This window comes from Megascapheus bottae, chromosome 15 (assembly GCF_031878675.1).
Source record: "Megascapheus bottae isolate mThoBot1 chromosome 15, mThoBot2.hap1, whole genome shotgun sequence".
NCBI classification, from domain to species: Eukaryota; Metazoa; Chordata; class Mammalia; order Rodentia; family Geomyidae; genus Megascapheus; species Megascapheus bottae.
Window position 1 is genome coordinate 43,285,468 of NC_143523.1, and position 20,744 is coordinate 43,306,211.

Here is a 20,744-nt window from a genome sequence, read left to right on the forward strand (position 1 = left end):
CAGCAAAGCAGACATGGCCTAGCTGGGGCTGCAAATGGGGAATCTGGGGAAGAGGCTTGATGAATGCAGCTTGTCTCTAAGCAAAATTCACAATGCCAATGCCCCAGCTCCCGTCAGCCTTGAGTTAGGGGCACTCCAGCATCTGCTGCAGGCCAGTGTGGTGCAGACACTCACTGATCCACTGCTACCCAGCCAAGTTACCAAGGCCGATGGGCTCTGCAGTGGGTCGGGTGGGGCCAGTGATGCTGAATGACCCCTCACACCTGCCTCTGTGTGTGTGTCTGCATTGGTCTCTGTGGCATGAAGACCCTCTCGCTGCATGTGGAGCTGTGACAGCAAAGGGGTCCCACTCCTGCCAAGGGGTCACCTTTCTCTCATGTGCTTCTGGGAGCAAACTAAGCAACTGTTCTACTGTTTTCAGCCTTGGCGAGCTTGGCTGTAATGAGAGTTTCTCTCATTGCAGAAATCTGGCTCTGAGACAAGGGAGGCACTCTCTCCTGAGAGATTCCCACTCCCCACAAAATGATCGCGACCAGTTAATGACCATGCTGAACAAACCTGGCCTCGCCAACCCTGAAAACGAAGCCTTGAGCCTCACTTATCTCCAGATACCTGGTGGGATTCCCAGGGATCCCCCAACCTCTGACAGCTCACCTTGGCTTTCTTTCATGTTCCCAGGGTACTCCAGGACCAATCGGAGTTCCAGGCCCAGCAGGACCAAAGGGCGAGAGGGTGAGGAGAGTTCAGAGATCAGGGAGCCTGGGTGGTCAGGAGGGCGGTAAGGAAGGAGGATAGCCTCTGAGACCTGGGACCCAGTGGAGCTACCACACCAGCCCTTCTCCCTGTCCTCAACCATCACTTTCAGCCATTCTCACAGCAGCGGGTGGGGCGGGGGAGGGGCATTGCTGAGCAGGCCTGGAGGAAGGGGAACCCACTTCCTAAGTGGATAGACTCAGAAAGGTGAGACAGGAAGCAGTCCCCACCTGCTGGTCACCTAGAACCTGTCTCCACTCGGTGTGGCAAGGCCTCGGGTACTACTTTATGATACAGCCAGAGCACTAGGTGCATGGCTCCTACAGTCCCTGTGGCTTTAGCAATGTCATGTGACACCTTCAAGTCCAGCCCCAACCCATGTGGAGCAGACATGCGCAGTCCAGGCGAGGGCAGTGGGAGGCCCTGTGACGGAGGTCAGAAAGTTGCTCCCAGGCACCCTTGCGCAGAGAGTGATTTCACTGGAGGGCAGGCTCCTGGTCCCCAGCAACATCTCTGGGCTCCTTTGTCTGCATGAGCAGCTCCCTCTCTCACCACCACCACCCTCTTTTCTGTCATGGGGGGGGTTAGGGACAGGAAGGGGGCACCTTCTGCAGAGAGTTTGGACTTTAGTAAGACTATTTATCACCGGGGGAAACCAGGATGGCTGCCCCAAATCTTTTCCTTTCTGTCCTCCCCTGATTCAGGCTAACCAGAACCCACAGGAGGGAAGCCAGATCTATGGAGGTGGGGTGCTGCAGGGACAGGCTCTGCTAGAGGGACAGGGAAAATCTCTTCCGGACAGAATCCGCACCAGCAGCACCCCACCTCCCACAGATCTTGCTTCCCAAGGCTCTTGGAGGGTTCCAGGGAGGTCTCATGGGCCCCCACATTGAAACCAAAAATGGCAGGGGCAAATGGTTGCCTTGGCAGAGAGGGTTCAAGGGCTTCTTTCTCTGGTTTCAGGGCAGCAAAGGAGATCCAGGGATGACAGGACCAACGGGAGCAGCTGGGCTTCCTGTGAGTCTCGTAAGATCAGAGCTTGTCTGCTACCCCTACCCAGACTAAAAAATGAAGCCACAACAGAGTACCCAGAGCCTGGTGCATAGATCTGGGGCCATGAATTTCTCTCTCTCTCTCTCTCTCTCTCTCTCTCTCTCTCTCTCTCTCTCTCTCTCTCTCTCTCTCTCTCTCTCTCTCTCTCTCATTACTTATATTTATTTTTTGGGTTGGTCATGGAGTTTGAACTCAGGGCCTGTCCCTAAACATTTCTGCTCAAGGCTAGCACTCCACCACTTTCAGCCACAACTCTACTTCTGGTGCTCTGGTGGTGGTTTATTGGAGATAAGAGTCTTAGTGACTCTTCTGGCTGGGCTGGCTTCAAACCACCATCCTCAGATCTCAGTCTTGAGTAGCTAGGATTACAGGCATGAGCCACTAATGCTGAGACTTCTCATTTCTATGACAGACAGAGAACGATGCCCAGGGACCACTGGTATTGTCCTAGATCTCCCTGACGACACTGAGGGGAACAGATGTAAGCCATGGGAACCATCTCCCGGGAGGTTACAATTTTTTCCAAGCTCCTGTATTAGATGCCACAGGGGTCTCCAGGTAAAAGTGCCAAGGCCCCTGCTCTCATGAAAGGAGAGAACCAAATCCAAATCACAGACCAGAGATGCTCCAAGCCAGGCAGCTTTCCTAAGGAAGATGGAATTGAGGAATGAATTTGGCTTTCCACATTTACCTATAGATTTTTTTTCCATTTGGCAGCACCGAGGTTTCAGCTCAAGGCCTTACACTTTCTAAGCAGGTGCTCTAATACTTAAGCCACATCTGCAACCATTTTTTGCTTTTATTTGTTATCAACAAGAATCTCAGACATGTATGTCCATCCGAGCCTCAACCACTATTCTCCTATTTGTGCTTTCTGTGGTTAATTGGAGATAAAAGTTTCATAGACTTCCCTGTCTGGGCTGGCTTCGAACCATCATCCTCAGATCTCAGCACCCTGAATAGCTAGGATTTCAGTTGTGAGCCACTGGTAGCTGTCTTTGAGGAGGCTTCTTGCTACCAAAAGCCTGATAGGAGAGCCAAGGGAATATTCCTCTACCCTACTAAGGACATTCTGTGCCAAGATGGATTGCTCAGAAGCCGCCACCCATCCACATGAGAGACCTGGAAAGGACGTCACACTAGAGGCCAGGACAGGCACTCCTGGCTTTTTACCTGTCATTCACCATTTGTCTCTAGGTGCAGTTCCTTGAAGGATTTGTTTCTTCATCTTCACCCACCCCAGTAATATGGGGGTAGTTAAGTGCATCTCCTGGGAAGCAGGCATCCGTGAAGAGCTTTCTGAGCCTGGAAGGAAAGAATGTATGACCGCTGTGTTTTCTCTCTAAGATGTCTTCCTTTCCCTGATTTATCACAGGGTTTACATGGACCACCCGGGGACAAAGGAAACCGGGTAAGTTTGCACGCTTGCACGTTGGCTCTGGTTACTAATGATTTCATGAAGGGTGGAATGACTGATTGTGGATTCCTGATCTACCATGGCAAAAACAGTTTTTCCTAATAAAGCATCCTAAATTGAAAGGCTTTCACAGTGAGGAACTGACTCAATGGCAGGCAGGGAGCCTGAGGCCTAATCCTGACGTGAAAGCATGACTTTTTCCACATTTTCAGAGGTGGCCAAATCCCACAGTGGCTAGCACTCCAGCACTGCCATTCCGTAACAGAGCCACACATCTTACTCTCTCCATGTGGGCCCAATCATAGACTCCTAAGTGATATCACGAGATCCATCATGGTTTCACCCTTGCCTCTTAAAGGCTAGTTTTCTCAGGCAATCCAGGCCAGCCCTAAGAACAAGCAGCCAGGTTTTGTAAGAAGCCAAGCCTTTAAGAAATTATCACAGCTGCTATTTCTCTCTGAAAGAGATGACCAGCTTACAATTAAGCTGCGCCTTCCAGTCCCTTTGTTTTCTGCCTTCGTTATCAGGACACCCTAAATATCTCCAGCATCAACAGCCATATGATAATGGAGGATGCATGCCTTGGACATCTGGCCTAAGAAGAACTAGTTACCTACAGTGGACCAAGAGATAACCCTGGGGTCCTTCCTAGAAGGTCTCTTCTGCTTCCTCCTTACAGAGGCACTCCCTACCTTGCATACCCCAGGGGTCTTGTAGTGCCTTATCAAATCAAAGGATCTTAGAAGAGAAGAAATGATAGGAACACATGGAGAAATTAGCATCCAGAACGCTAAAGGGAGGGTCATGAATTCTCCTAGAGAGCTAGCGGCAGAGTGTGCGGATTCCAGAACCCAGGGCTTGCGGTTAGTCTTTGAATACTGATAGACTATGTCCATAGATAGAAAGAGCCAGAATCTATCTGCTTGGTATCTGGTACCAATTTGTTTCCATTCTCTTCAACCTAAGAACTATTTCTTGAACATTTCTACATCCTTAAATACTCTTCACTGGAAGCTGCTCAGAAGCAATCAATTTTGTCCCACAAATAATAACAATGAGTGGGTATAGGCATTGCTACCTCTGTCAGATTGTCCTTGACAAGACTGAGTTAGATGAGCCAGTTGAACCCGCAGAACCGTCAAGATCCATGGCAACCTGTTAGATCTCTGCAACCATGGTCACTCTACCTCTTCATTGGCATCCTAACCTTCTCTCTAGCTTAGTTATAATAATAAGAATGGTTTTATTACATCACCTAATACTTTTTAAGCCTATTTCAAAGGCTTTTTCAGTTGGCTGGAATCACTGACCCATTTGAAGGTTGTAGAATCAGCCTCCAAGTGGTAGTTCCCATGTTACTCTGGAGATGGAGGCAGAGCCAGCGAGCTGCTCTTGACACAGAGGGTGGGAGGATGGGGAGATGGTCCAAGCCAGTGCTAAGCTCCGCTTCTAAAGGAGTCCGAGGGGTTGAATGATCCACTGAACCCCAGGTATCTATGGGATAATCTTTCCTTCCACTTCTCCTTCCTGGTATTCCAGACACTATTTCCCATTCCATCTATTAGGATATACCATTTGGCCAAAGTTGAGTTCAGAAAATTATAAAGTTGTACAAAGCTTTTTTGAGTGCACCATAAAAAGCTAATGGATGTATTCCAAACCAGATTTGAGAACCAAGGAACATCTTATAATCTTCATCCCAGAGTGTTTCTTACAGCTGAATATGCCAAATGAAACTACTAAACCTCACCTCCTCATTCAGATGCCCCCCTCCCTAATGGAATTTTGCAGGGACAGATACTGACATCCAACCTATGAGGGGGTAGGATCATTGCAAGAATGGCTAATACCACGTAGTGGTTAGAAGCGTCACATTCATGTGAAGGTGAAGCTAGAGTTGTCCAAAGCCCTCCTCACCTAAATTTTGGGCGGCTCCCTGCAGGGAAGTCCCAAACTTGGCCCTCTTCATACCTGAGGCATACCTTATAGTGAACCAAAATGCAGTCTTCCCGTTGGACTTCTCTGTTCTGCCCAAGGATATCCTCTGAGCTTCTTTCCAGTTCATAGAAACAGAAAGGTCCTTATAGCAGTGGGAAAAAGTTTAGAGCCCCAAACTGGGAGCTTGCTAAGGACACATGTGGAACTCTTGTCACAGAGGACGCCCCCTTTGTTTATAAAGAGCCCTGAAAATTTAGCCTAGGTGCCACAGTTAGGGGGGGGAAAAAAGCCCGATCAAAGATTATGAGGAAAGTTGGGTGTTACATGAACCCACAGAAAGCCAGCCAACTGCAAAGGTCCTAGCATGCCTCAGGGCTGCAACTCTGAGATGCCCACCTGTTCATATGCATGTGCATGAGTGGAACACTGTCTCCCTGCTTCCTCCTTCTCCACTCTTCTCTGTCCTGCACCTTCCTAAACTGTTTTCCTGCCCTCTGTGTTCATTCCATGGTAATTCCATTTCCATGATCCTTTCCCTTCTTCTCCCTACCTTTCTGATTTATTTTCTCTGAAATCAGTTTTATATATTGAATTGTATTGTCTAAGAAACCTGTATTTGTCCCTTCTGCATTTACCAGCTAGCATTCCCTTTCACAAGCCTTGCTGAGTATCCTTGGCCTGGAAGGCAGGTGTATGTAGATAAAACTACTAATACCTTCAAAGACACCTGATGTGGGGAGTCACTCAAGCCCTCAGAGCCCTACAATGTATGCCTTGCATAGGCCCCACCCTCCATTACCTCCAAGTCTCATAAGACTTAAGACCCTTTCCCCCTCCAAACAAACACACACTCTTTAGCAACCTAACCCACCCCTAGAGCACTGTGCTTCTGGCCCAAAGGGAAGGAAAGACCACATTCCTGAGACCACCAAGGCTTGTCCATCCAACAGCTGGTGGCTTTGTTTGCTCAGCATTTGGAAAAGACCCATGCTATGTCCTTCTCATTGGCAGACATGACTTGGAGCCAGTAGTATTATAGCCAACATACGTGCACACGTGTTTCCTCTTATATTCAGGTCCTTTGCTAAGGGTGTTTGGTTTAGAAAATTTCATTTAGAATAATACATTGGAGGAAGTGGAGCTGTGGCTCAAGGAGTAGAGCACTAGCCTTGATGAAAAAAGCCAAGCAAGAGCACAAGGCCCTGAATTCAAGCCCCAGTACCACCCCCCCACACACACACATACATACACACTCATGCATTGGCAATTGCAAATAACCTCTGGATTCAAGAACTTTGGGAGATTTCCAAGAACTTGGAGAAAACATCGAAAGTATTTTCAGCTCTAGCTCCTTCTAACAAACACCCCCTGCCACTGCAGGACACAGGAAGCAGCTGTCACTTACTGAGTGATGCTGTATTATTAGACCCTTGAAGGCTCAAAAGCCTTACAACAAAGGGGTGGAGCTCCTGTTAGTCTAATCATCTACTCATGAAGAAACGGAGACTCCGAGAGATTGCATAGCTTCCCTGCATCAGGCCGCTGATCACTGAAAACATCTGCTGTGACTCCAAGCCTTTGTTCTAGTATGCTGCCAGCTGCCAAGCTCTTGTCATCCAGGAGAGATACTGTGGAAGTCCCCAAGCATTAGACAACCAGCCCTCCAGATAAGATACTGCCTGGGAAGACTCCTTAGAGACACCCATGGTCCCTCCCACAAGGAAATATGACCTATGAAAATCCAAATTCAAATTTATTATTACAAGATGATTCTTCATACTTCTTTTTTTTTTCTTCTTCCATATGAGGGATTGGATTCAAGGCTTCATGCTAGCCAGGCCAGCCTTCTACCATTTGAATCATACCCTCCATCCTTTTTTGTTCTCATCCTTTAAAAAAAAACAAAAAAACAAAAAATTGTTTCTTCCTTTCTCTTTTTACACCAACTCCCTAACAAACTTTAATTTTTTTTCTTTTCTTTCTTTTTCTTTTTTTTTTTTTGGTGGGTCATGGGGCTTGAACTCTGGGCCTGGACATTGTCCCTGAGCTCCTCAGCTCAAGGCTACCACCCTACCCCTTGAGCCACACCACCACTTCCAGCTTTCTAGTGATTAAATGGACTTTTAGTGCCCAGCTGGCTTTGAGCCTCGATCCTCAGATCTCAGCTTCCTGAGAAGCTAGGATTACAGGTGTGAGCCACCACGCCCAGCTTGCTCTCATCATTTTTTAGACACAGGGTCAAGTGTATGCCTACAACTGGCCTGGTCCACAATCTTCCTACTGATGCCTCCCTCGTAGCTGAGATTACAGTATGACTACCATTTCTGGCTTATTGGTTGAGATGGAGGTGTCATAACTTTTTAATCCAGGTTAGCCTCAAACCACAGCCCTCCCAATCTCTGCCTCCCAACTAGCTGAAATTACAGGTGTGAGCCACCATTCTCAGCTAGATTTGTGATTTCAAGAATTGTCCACAGCCCTTCTTTAAATACCCCCTAACATTAAAAAAACTAGGACTTGATTTAGAAGAATATTTCCTGACGCTTTTTAGAAATAAGTGAATTCCCTGAACCAACATGTTCATACACACATGGCTGTCTGTAATAAAAACAAGATACATTATTTTAAAGGGGCTATCTGGAGGACATGACTGTGGAGCCCTAAGTTCAGGCCTGGATCCCACAAAACTAAATAAATAAATAGCTGTTACTTAAGACCAGGACGAACCAGAGACACATGTGGAATTAGAAGACTCAGCACAGAACACAAGCATACACGTATGCAGAGGCATGTGCATACATATGCCTCCACATGCTACATTCCCACACCCGTTTGCCCACACCCTGAGCTCTAAACAAAACCTCCATTCTTCCTCCATAGACTATCAGAAGGCTGGAAAAAGAGACAAAATGTTTCCAGCTCAGGGGCCTTTAACAGCAGACCCTCAAAAGCTAGGTGGCACCCCACTCCAACACCACCCCTCATCACAGACCCTCTGATCAGCAAAGCTGGGTAGAAGTACCTTCGAGGCTACAATTCCCTCTCTCTCCTCTTCCAGCTTCCCCCAGCCTCCAGCCTCCTGCCTCCCGCTCCTTTCTACCCTCTTGGCCTAATGCCCAGGTGTTTAAGAGGAGGAAGGTGGATAATGACCCCAGATTCTACTGGGGGTGGGGAGAAAATATTCTAATTAAGTGACTACTTCTCCCTCCTCTCTTTTTCTGTCTCTGACCTTAACACATGAATGATCCTAAAGTTTTGATGTTGTTTTTGTTTTTCTTGGACTAAACCATTATTTACAGGGGGAAAGGGGGAAGAAAGGCTCTAGAGGGCCAAAAGGGGATAAGGGAGACCAAGGAGCACCTGGATTAGATGCCCCCTGTCCGTTGGTATGTTCTCATTTCTCACTTGCATTGTTCTGGTTTTGTTCCCTGAGTGTTACAAGTTGTAAACAAAGAAGGCAAATAGACTAAAATGAAAACCAAATCACTGCACTGAGTCTCCCTGAGCTTTGGAAATTCTACCCTGCTGTGTGAGGGGCGGGGGAAAAGCCCTTAAAAACACAGCTGCAAGTAATTTTGCCCAAATCCTTTTCCTTTGAGGTTGCAGAACAATTGGTTCTTGGAAGTGGAGGAATCACAGGGAGCTGGCCTGAGCCCTAGCCCCAGGATTTGCCTTCTTCGTTCCATGGCCATTACTATTTGATCTGAACCTCACTTGGGCAGGATGCAGGACCGCAGAGTTGGTGTCTCTCAAGTGCCACTGAGGCTCCACACTGGACACAATGAGGCCAGCCAGGGCCTTTTCATACCCTGCCTTCAGCGTCTACCACACAGTTAAGACCTGGAGCAGGACATACAAAAACTCAGTAGACAGCTGGGTGCCAGTGGCTGATGCTTATAATCCTAGCTACTTAGGAGGCTGAGACCTGAGGATCAAAGTTCAAAGCCAGCCCAGGCAGGAAAGTCTATGAGACTCCAATGAACGGAAAGAAAAAAAAAAACCAGAGGTGAAGCTATGGCTCAAGTCAAAAAGTGTTAACTGTGAGCAACAAAAAGCTCAGGGAATAGTGCCTAGACCCTGAGGTTGAGCCTCTGACCTACACACACACACACACACACACAATCAGTAGACACCTCTACCATTACCTGGCAATACATTTATGCTTTGTGGCACATCTGCCAGGCTTCTCAAGTGCCTTGAAGTTGAAGGCCATCCGTGACGGTTCCATGGCAGTCTTTGAATGGAGAGGGGACAGGCTGTTGATGTTCCACGGCTGCAGTCTGCGCAGTGGTTGGTAGGTGGGTGGGGCCTTAGCCTTACTGGTAGTGCCTCAAGGGTCCTGCATCCTGGCCAGTGTGAATGTAGGCCTCTCCACTCTACAGTTGGAGCTGGCCATCTGTGACCTAAATAATCATCATGGTTGGTTTTGTGAACAGGGACACCGAGGTTTTAAAGGAGAGAAGGGGGAGCCGGGGTTACCAGGGCTGGACGGACTGGATGCCCCATGCCCATTGGTATGGCATCGCCCTCCCTTGCCTGATGGCCGATTTGGGCCACCCCACGTGTGCAGTTTGTGCCAGTGTGCCTCCATGCTCTTCCTGCTCCAGCCACCCTGTCTCCATCACCTGCATCTTCCCTCTGTCCATGCCAAGCATTTCCCTGCCTGGTGCTCTATGGTCTCAGCCATGCCACCCACCCTCTAGCATGCAGTTTGCAGGCAAAGCATTTTCTTGGCTTCCTCCGGAAGCTGTTTCTGGAAACCTTTACCTTGATGCAAGCCAGTCGAGACTGTCGCTGCTGCTTCTAGCTAACCCTGCCACCAGAACTCAAACTAAGGGAAGAGCTAGCTATCTCTGGTTTGGTTCTTAGGACAGCCTTCATTTACCTTTGTGCCATGCAATTAGCTCTAAAGGCACCACCAACCACCAAGCAAAGCGTGGAATCATACTTCGGAGTTGCCACTACAAAGAAGTACACAGTGACACTGAAGTGCAAGGAGATTTGGCTCACATTTCCCCACGGTTAGAGTTCGGGAAGCAATTTTCATGTCAAAATTCTAGCTTCCCATGCCCCACCTCCGTCCCAGGAATCACTCAGGAATTCCCATAAAATCCCTTGGAAGACACCAGGGACTTTTTTAGGCCTCGTACATATGATGTAAGCAAGCTCACAAAGTCCTCAAGAGCCCAGCATGCACCACGCATGGCATCCAAGGCTCCTCCACTAATCCCTGCCTTCCCTGAACCCAGCTCCTCCCTCCATCTGAGTCCCTTGAGGCCTACCTGCTCCTTTAAGCACTGCTTTCTGCTCTCTGCCTACCCCTCCCACTCCCATGCCAATGGGAATGCCAAGTGGCCCACAGAGGCCCGTCCCCTCCCAGAGTCTGCAGCGTGTCCCATGGTGGCATGGCGTGATGATCTAGGAAGGAGACAAAGAGAGTTACTATAAAACTGGAAGGTGCCACCTCCCTCCAGCTGTCCCCTCTCCAACCTAGAATAGGAAATGAAGATGGTGCTTATTTGAACCTTCACACAAAGGGATGTTTTCCTCAATGACCTCCCTAATGACATATCATTTGTCTATTGTCTGTGGATGTGTCCCACCCTGCCTGTGCCTCATTCTGCCTCTTATATTGTATTCTTATGGACTTGGGGGACACTCCAGTACAGGATTCCTAGACTTCTGCCTTCCTGCGAATGTCAGGTAATAGGAGGTCTCCACATCTGCTATAGTTGGGGCAAGTTGGTCACAGAAAACCCCCTTCAGCCTTCCTCAGGACTCGTCCCCAATGCCCTGCACCTGGCTCTGTCTCTACCCTGGAACTGCAGCTCTAAGATCTCTTAGACCTGGCCTGAGACTCAGAGCTTGCTCCTGCCTCGCCCCTACCCACCTCAGCAGCTCTGGAAGATGGCTAGATTTCCTCCCTGCCCCAGGAGTGTGCAGAAAGACCAGGATATTGTGCATGAGAAGACTCAGCAAGGTTCCATCCCAGAGACAGACCATCCTGAGGCTACAGGGAGCTCTGGGATTGCACCCTACAACGATACAACCTACCCTGCTATTGCATTGTACCCCAAATTCCCAGGGCTGGCTGAAGCTAGGCCAGAAATCCTTCTCCTATAGCTGAAGGCACCCTAGGGTCCTGTTTCAGTACCCTTGAGATTGCTTATCCCTTTGTGTGTACTCCCAGCCCCATTCAGGACTGTCTAAAATGCCTCTTCCTACATGAAAGACACGTGATCGGGAAGCGAGAGTGGCACTGCTCGCCTCTCCTCACCCATGCTCTGCAGAGGGCAATCTGTGGGTCCAGAGGGCAAGCTGAGTGTCTTAGTAGAACTAGATCAGAGACTCCTCTCAGACACCTGAGAGCATCAGTGCTTGCTGCTCCCATGGACAAGGACAGCCCCTCCTGTCATGGCATTGTAGTCACATGGCCTTGGCCAATGGAGAAATTGCCACATTTGTTTCCTACACCTGTCCAAAGTTCTGACTGAGAATATTGAAAAGAAATAGACAACAGTGGCCACAACACCATACACCTCCTGGTGTTTGTGGCCCTCGTTCCCCATACCCTGACTGCTGAGTGGACAGCCCTGAGAGTCTGAGCTCTCTGTCTCCCTTCCTCCTTGCAGGGTGAAGATGGCTTACCAGTCCAGGGCTGCTGGAACAAGGTAAGCTTCCCAGAGGCCCTGGGTAGCCTCAGGGGACTCAAGGTGTACTGAGCCCTCTTCCCAACAGTGCCTAGAAGCATGCACATTCCTTTCTACAGATGAGGCAGCAAGACACAGGTCAAGAAAGGCCAAAGCTAGGGTGCCCATTATACATCTAGGCACCGCACATACTTGTAGACATTGCGAATGTTTCTAAGGTGTCAGAACCCCAGTGTATGGAATTGCCACACAGCAACCAGATGACGTCTTTATACTTTATGTGTCATACCTGATCTCCCAGGAGCTCTAGGCCATGCCACTTGGTGGTAGTTATGGTTATCGTCTTTGTGGGACTTGAACTCAGGGCCTAGCCACTGTCCCTGAGCTCTTCTGCTCAAGGCTAGCACTGTACCACTTTGAGCCACAGCTCCACTTCTGATCTTCTGATGGTTAATTGGAGATCAGAGGCTCTTTCCTGCCCAGACTTGCTTCTAACCATGATCCTCAGATCTCAGCCCCTGGAGTAGCTAGGATTACAGGCATGAGCCACTAGCTCCTGGTTGGGCCAGGTCTTAGAAGACATTATCAAATAGCTACTTCAGCACTCACAGGAGGTCACTTAAGCCACATGATGACATAAGATGGCCGAATTGCTTAAGCTCTAAACTCACATGGCTTCTGTACCTTCTTATAAGGACTGTCAGGCTTCCCCGTGAGCTTTAGACATCAGAGCCTTGTGTTTGTATTAACCGATGGCTTGACCTCTTCTAGATTCCCAGAGCTCCTGCAGTGATTAGGTTCCCTAGTATTTGCTACCATTGAAATAGTCTGAAGCTACTAGTAGCTCATGCCTGTGACCCCAGCTATTTTAAAGGACAGTAGGGTGGACTGAAGATTGAGGCTAGCCCAGGCATACATTGAGACCCCTTCTCAACCAGTAGCCGGGCACAGTGATGTGCACCTGTCATTTCAGCTATGTGAGATGCTAAGATTGAGAGCATCATGGTTCCAGGGCAGCCTGGTCAGAAATGGTCCTAAGACTCCATCTCAAGTGGAAAAGCTGGATCATAGCACACATCTGTCATCCAATCAATGTTGAGAAGCATAAAATAGGCAGAAAGCAAGTCTCTGTCTCAAAATAACCAGAGCCTGTTATCCTAGCCACTCAGGAAGCTGAGATCTGAGGATCATGGCTCACACCAGGCATGGACAGAAAAGTCTGTGAGGTGCTTATCTCCAATTAACCAGCAAAGGGGGCAAAAGTGGAGATACGGTTCTAGTGATAGAGTGCCAACCTTGAATGGAAAAGCCAAGTAAGAATATAAGGCCCTAAATTCAAGATTTAGTACTAACATACATACACACACACACACACACACACACACACACACACACACACACACACACACACACACACAGGATCCTGCCTTTCAAGCAGTCTCATCTATTTTTGTTTGTAGAAGACTTAAAGTTCCACAGAAGCTAGACAGGGAGGTATATCCAAAGAAAAGGATTTTCTCCTAACTTGCTGCAGGTGGCCATGAGCACAAACATTTGGGCTTAGCAAGAGAACCACAACTGCTATCACCAGCTACACAGAGTCTTGGAGAAGTAAACAAGAGAGCCTCCAGTCTATTCCTCACACCATACCTTTCATGTGGGACCCTCCAGTAATGTGAGGCCTCCTAGACAGCATAGGAGCAGAGTGCCCTCTAGTGGCTGTGAAGGAAGTGGCTAGAAGGAGGAAATCTATGGGAGTTTATGGTTCCCCAGTTTTCCTCTGTAGAGCTCTACCAACCCAGGCCAGGATCTGCCTCCTTCCCCTTCCTACAAGGAAGTAAACAGCCCCAAACCCTGAGACTAACTGTGCACTGTTTGGTTTTTTTTTTTGCAGTGATACCTCTAACCTTGGATTGGCCTGTGTGTGTGTTTGTACATAGAATATTTATTTTTATACAGTTTTCACTTTTTGAAAATGCCGGAAGTATGATGCATCTTACAGATTATTAAAAGAGAGAGAAAAAACCTGCATATTTTGTACAGAAAATAACAACCTCTGCCCTTTGTTCACAAGCTGTTTTGTATAATTCTATGTCTCTAATACACATTCTGTTTGAGTATAGTCTTAATGCTTGCATGATGTTTGTGCACACCTATTAAGCCTTAAAGCCTAATTGAATGATTGTGGTTCAGTGTGGGAACGGGTGGGTCTGCCAGCACCAAGATGTTGCTATGTTATGGGAACACTCACACAAACATGAACATCCCAGGATATCTGCCAGACTCGATGTATTTGAGGATATTTTAAACTCTTATGGATTTTCATTACTTAAAAAATGCAACATGGCAATTCACAATCCTGATTAATCACCAAATTAAGTAGCTTCTTTCTTGTGTGAGCAGAAAGCATTAGAAGCAGGGGGTCCTCAGAATATGGAGTAATGTTGGATAAGCTAGCTTCGAAGAGGCAGCAGGAAGGGGATTCTGTTAGGCAACAGCTCTTGTAACATCCCAAAGTCATGACAAGGACATTTGCACAGTTAGGGTGCCAAGAGGCGGGGGCTCCCCAGAAATAGCTGTTTGCCATTGCTTTGGGGTTTTGGTGGAACTTTTGTTTGCTTGTTCTATTTTTTCTTTCCACCTTTGTGCTGTGGTCATTAGTAATAGGTACTGCAGAGCTGTTATTAGACTGATACAAATCTATGGATCCATTCACAACTTGTCAAGGAGGAACTTTGCCTCATGGGCCATTCTATTCCAACAAAGAAGCCAGAACCACCCACAGATCTGGGCCACCTGGGGTTCAGAATAACCACTAAGAAGCCAGAAGTAGAGCTGTGCTCAAGTGGTAGCCAACTCTTACAAAACAGCAAGACAAAGAATAAGCTAAGACAGTAGTACGCGCCAGGATCTCGACTCTGAGGGTGGGGGAGAGGGGTAACCATTATCCAAGGCCTGCCTGACAGAAAAATAAGACACCCTGACTTTCAAAAAGTAACTAACTCAAAAAGGGCTGAGGGTGTGGTTCAAGTGGTAGAGTACTCACTTGACAGGTACAGGACCGGAATTCAATCTCCAGTACCTAAAAGAGGAAAGAAGGGGACAGAGGAATTGTCATTCCTTCCATTTGTAGTATACTACTTGTAAAGTTCCCAAGAAACGTATTTCAATGACTAAGTATTTCTGTGGCATAGTATAGAGTGACTGGCTATCTTGCAACAAAATAGCCAGGGACTGGATTTGTTCTTGCACCACTATTTGTAAGGACCCAGGGAGTCAATGCAGCTGGTTCTCCTGAACCCATGTCCCTGTTCCTTTCAGGCCCTGGGGTAGCACTTGCACTCAGGATAATGTCCGAAAAAGAGTGATGCTGCACACGCACAGAGAGAGAGAGAGAGAGAGAGAGAGAGAGAGAGAGAGAGAGAGAGAGAGAGAGAGAGAGAGAAATGTGTAAAGATTAAGAAAAAAAGGACAGAGGAGACCGAGTGGCACAAGCCGTGTCTGGAAAGGAAGGCCCACTAACACTGAGAGGAAGCCCCACCTGTCACTTGGAGCTGCTACCAACCATGTCACACTGGCTTCCATCCACTGAGCGTTGGCCTGTGTACATGGCATTGTCTTGCAAAGTCACCGGACGCCACCATCTCCCAGTGCCCAAGTTTCTCCCTGCAGATCTTAACCTGGGGAGAAACCTGCAGGTTAGAAGAAGGATTTAGCAGCAGCTCCTGGTGAGAACCAGAGCCAGAGACACACCAGCCACACAGGGAAATGTTCCTCAGAAACTGTAAGCGCTGAGTCTTCAAGCCTTTGTCCCTCCTGGGCCCCCCGCTCCCATGCTCCCATGCTCCCTGCTCAGCCTCCCCACTGTTTGCCCAGAGACATGCAAACAGCTTAAAGACTGATCCTGAGCCCTGGGGCAACTGAGGAGGCCCCAGCAATAACTTTCCGAGGTTGGTGACATGTACTTCTAGTTATATGAGTTGAAGGGCCCCCATCACTAAAGGAAGGGCTGGCTTTCACAGCCTCCTCTCTGCCCTATCCTGTCTGCCTCCCTTCCTGGTACCCCAACTTCATTAGTGGTGTGACGGGCCTGGAGGGCTCAAGGTCAGCCCATCGGAGTCTGGAGACACCACTTCTGGTCCTTTCTCTACTGTGAACTATCACTCTGACTTCAGGTAATCCCTGGTCTGATTCCCAAGAATCCAAGGAGAAAGTTCAAGTTTGGTGACCTCCATGGATTCTTCTAGCTTCGACCCCCTGGAACCCTTCTAACAGCTCAGCTTTGGAAGGGGACCCCGGTCACTGGTGCATTGTGTGGCCCCTCTGCTCAGGGTTGCTTGGCTGCAAGGATTTGATGCATGGAGTCCGTGTTGCTAAATCGTATGGCACGTGTGTGATGATGTATAACCCTGAGGGACAAAAGGAAGGGGTCCGCATGGCATGGAAGTGAGAATGAACAGCTCCCCCAAAGCAGGAATGGCGGAAGGGATTGTGCTTCTCACTGGCCTCTACCCTGAGAGCTTTACAGGGGGTAGCAACACAGCTCAACCACCTGGCCCACCAGGGTTATAATTGCCTTTCTTATTAGTACCCTAGTTTTATATATTATCTCTCGAATGTTATCAGCAGAATTAACAACAGGCCCCTCACAAAAGTCAGGAGCACTGGCTGCCATGGTAAGAGTTGTCCTCCTGTATACACCCCGCACACTCCAGCATCCCGGCTTCTCCCCAGCCCTGGATGTTGATGTATCTTTAGGCAAGTTGAGACAGTGAGCACCAGAGAGGGCAACATTTCAAAAGAAAAGAAAGGCTCACACCTGTAATCCTAGCTACTTAGGAGGCGGAGGTTCAAAGCCAGCCCAGCAAGAAAGACTGAGACTCTTACTTCCAATTAACCACCAAAACACTAGACATGGAGCTGTGGCTCAAGTGGTAGAACACTAGTTGAGCAAAAAAGCTCAGGCAGCCAGGCGCTGGTGGCTCATACCTGCGATCCTAGCTACTCAAGAGGCCGAGATCTGAGAATCCTGGTTCAAAGGCAGCCTGGTCAGGGAAGTCCTATGATTCTTATCTCCAGTTAACCATCAGAAAACTGGAAGTGGCTCTGTGGCTCAAAGCGGTAGAGCACTAGCCTTGAGCAAAAAAGTTCAGGGGCAGTGCTCAGGCTCTGAGTTCAAGCCCTATGACCAACAAGGGAAAAAAAGCTCAGGGACTGTACCCTTGAGTTACATACAGTACCAGTACTGGCACATGCGTACAGCTGTGGACATGCTCAGGCAGACACACACACACACACACACGCACACTGAAAGAGGGCAGGCTCCTATTTGTGGCTCAGAGAAAAGGAGCCCTTACCATGGAAGAGAAAGAGGAGGGGTGCAAGGAAAGAAAGGACTAGAATCTTCTAGGGTCACAGCTGCTCCCCAGGAGGAAGAGATGGCACAAAGAGGGAGCTCCATCTCAGGTGCTCAACGAAAAGGCCACAAAGAGAATGGCCTAGAAAAACCAAGCCCCACAGAGGTGTCCAGGTGTCTGAGGAGAACACAGATGGTGACTGGGCTGCGTGGGGCCAAAGCCCTCAGCCCTTTTCCCCAAGAGCTCCACCTACCTTCCAGTGTCTGCCGCTGACCCAGCACTCACTCGTGTTGGGCCTTCCCCTGACAGTGCTCTATCCACCAGTTAAGACCCAGCTAAGAACTGTGACCATGGAAAGTCTCTCTGGATGCTGAACGAGTCTCTTCCCTCGTTGGAAAGCCAGCAACTCTTTACTTCCCCGACTTGCATTAGAGTTGGGGGAGGGGCTGCCACAGTAGATGTGGGAGCTGGGCACAGAGAGGCATCAGCCACAGACTCCCCAGAGACGCCCCTCAGTATCCCCAGGGATGGCTCCAGTAGGAAGGGGAACCAAACAGTGCCCTCCTGGGGCTAATGATACTCAGCAATGGCAGCACGCATGCGCCCTGAGCTCCATGTGCCTTGTTCAGCAAGGGCCTGGCTGTAAACCAAAGAGGGAGCAGCAGGTGCAAGGGTCCCCTCCTTGGTTTCAGGCTCCTTTCTGTGATAGAATATTCCAGCAAATGTGAGCCGAGGCCTCCCTTGCTTCTCACATCATGGGAGGATAATTGGTATTGCAGAGAAAGGAGTAGAGAGCCTAACTGTGAGGGGCTGGGAAGACAGGCCAGATAACACAAGGATGGTGAGCTCGTGCCCTCAAGAGGCTCCCGTTAAATGTGCCAGTCCCCAGCCAGCCTCCTTCTCAGACCCTTCCTTCTCTATACCTCCTCAAGGGCCAGAGTCCTTGGTTAGTGGCCAAGAAGTAAAGGCAGCCAGCCAGCCAGAGCGCCTTGCCATTGCAGGAGGATGAAGATGGAGGACTTGCCTTGGACAGAGGGTCAGCACGCAGTCACACCCTTCTCAAGGCCTGGTTTGAGGGGTTGGTCAGCAGGTAGGCAGGGGCTCTGCCCTCTCCGTGAGCAAGTTCCAGACCCACACCTGCTGCCTCCACTTCTTGGGCTTATGGAAATTGCACTGCTACTCACAGCCAGGCCTTTTTCCATGGCTGGCATAGCAAGGGCCCCAGACTCCGCCATCTCTTGAGAGCTATGGTTTGTGGTTTGTGAGGGCATCTCTGCAGGAAGGCTGTCGGGAGTGTCCTGCCTTGACCTTGGAAAGCCACCCAGGAGGCGGTGACCAGATACCTGTCACCTTTTCCAGCTAACCACAATTCCTGTGAGGTCCGTTGGTACCGCTATCATTAGCTGTTTCCATCCTGGGCTTTTGGAATGTACTAACTGAGCTGATCTGTGCACAGAGCCTTGGCCTCTGAGAGGAAGGAACACGATGTAGTAGAGGACAGAAGGCCTCAAGCAAGGCAGGGCCATGCTGTTAGCCACCTGCTCTGGCCCTCAGAGCAAAGAACCTCCCACGTCTCTCCCGACACCCTGGCACTTCCCAGCCACCACTGAGCCGACACCGATGGAGAAAGGTGGCAATCTGCACAGCTTCGGAGAGTCTGGAGTGAGCCTCATTCGTTTAGCAAAGCTGTTGAAGACAACGGATCCCCTTCTCCCTCTGTCATGATATCTGAACTTCTTCAGCCAGCGGGGTGGCAACCATTTTCCCTTGTCCAAACCAAGCCACCATCAGGAGAAGGATTGCCAGGCTTTATACGGTGACCTGGCAAACTGTGGGTCACACTGTGTGGCTCACGACCCGAAATTGAAGTCAGTCTCCACCTCCACACCTCCTCCCTCTTAGGGCCCCAGCCATCACCAAGGGCCTCTGAAAGCCCTGATCTGCCAGGTGGACACTGTGTGGGGAACAAAGAGGAACAGCCCAGCTGTCCCCTCTCCCACCCCTCCAGCAGAGAGAAAAGACCAAAACACAGAAGACCACCACCTTGGCAGAACAGTCCGAGGAAGCCATGAAAAAAGGAAGAGAGATCTTTGGGGATAAGCAGACATCTTAAAGGAATGACCCAAAGGTGGAGCAGTAAGGTCACCAGGACATTCTGGTCATTTGACTTCAACCGGGGTTCGGACTTCAAGTCCAAACAACCTCTTTCATCCACTGAGTGGTTAAAGAAAATGCAAGTTTAGGGTTTTCCCCATTTCTTATGCCTGATCCCACGAAGCTTGGCAGAGCCCCACACTGGTCTTCATTTGGTCATTTCACTGCCATGCCTTCCATGGGGACAGTGGCCACCTTAGGTGACTGCCCAGAAATGCAGACAGATCACTCAAGGCCACATACGCCTAACTGGGAATGGCAAGTCATAGCTAGTGGATGCAGGCATGCTGTGGGTCTCCACAAGTGAGCCGCTGTTCTACCCTCTGCCATCCTAGGTGAAATGGCATACAGGCGAGGGGGCTGGGGGTCTCCACATGATGGCAGGATCCTGGACAGCTGGACGCAGTCCTACAGTCTGTGTCACCTGTCCTGAACCAGCAACGGGGAAGACAAGCCATCTCCACTCCCTTCTCAGGGGAAACATCGGTTCTGTGCCCCCCCCCACCAGAAATTCTGTGAAACCGCTTGCTAAGAGACATTTTTCCCACACTCTACTCATTCCAAAGACAATGGTTTATTGGCAAATCTGCCAAAATAAATGTGCCTCAAACTCCCTCAGCCAAGGGCAAAGTGCTCCAGGCTGTGAGCTTGCCCTGACTACAGCTTGCTAGCTGGATGATCTTGGCCAAATAACGTCTCTCATACTCCCAGACCCTGCGTCCTTCTCTGTACAGGAGGCAGTGCCACTTTCCTCTGCGTGACACACCAAGCTACCCTTGCAAAAGTGCTGGGAATAGGAAAAGGCCTATGTTTCAAAGGGTGAACAACTTTATGGTTGGTGTTTGTACTCAGAAAAAGAAAAAAAAAAACCTCTTCTTTATAGACAACCCTCAATTACCTGGAACCACTTGAGGAATGGTTCATTATCATTTCTGAAATTAGTTTCAGAGATGCAGAGGTCTGGTTGAGAAATATGGAGGGTGTTAGAAATGGTAGCTGCTTTGGAGGTAGACATGCAGATGAGCTGATGGGTAAGAAGTTGCTTTTTTTTTAAGCTAAATTCATTCAGTGTTCATAGAGGTTTTTGTTTTTCAATTTTATTCTCCTAAAAGAGAAAAGTAAGCAAGTTAAAATGAAAACAAAAAAGTCTTGTTTTAAACTTTCAGTTACTCAGATTCCTGGTTAAACAAGGTTTTTTTCTCTTTTGCTGGCTCCAACCTGATCTATCCTACCTACACCGAGCCAGGCTCCTTCTCTAAAGCATCTTGCTGGCAATCACCTGTGCCCCTTTAGACACAGTGCCCTTAGCCACCTGTGCCCCTTTAAACACATGGCCAACTTCTGTGGCAACCCATCTAATGTCTTAAGCTTACCAACCATTACCTCAGTGCCTCCATAGAAAAAACTCTGTCATTGCATGTT

The 20,744-nt window shown here is 48.9% G+C and overlaps 1 protein-coding gene across 1 annotated transcript in view; it reads left to right on the forward strand.

Moving 5' to 3' along the window:
* LOC150054232 (uncharacterized) overlaps window positions 1–13,922 on the forward strand; it is a 73,322-nt gene extending 59,400 nt beyond the window's left edge. The window contains exons 33-38 of the mRNA XM_090346470.1: window positions 679–732; window positions 1,717–1,770; window positions 3,182–3,217; window positions 8,461–8,547; window positions 11,794–11,832; window positions 13,706–13,922. Coding sequence (XP_090202596.1) covers window positions 679–732; window positions 1,717–1,770; window positions 3,182–3,217; window positions 8,461–8,547; window positions 11,794–11,832; window positions 13,706–13,708 — 273 coding nt within the window. The 3' untranslated portion in view covers window positions 13,709–13,922. The remainder of the gene's footprint in view (window positions 1–678; window positions 733–1,716; window positions 1,771–3,181; window positions 3,218–8,460; window positions 8,548–11,793; window positions 11,833–13,705) is intronic.
* Window positions 13,923–20,744: the final 6,822 nt, after the last annotated feature.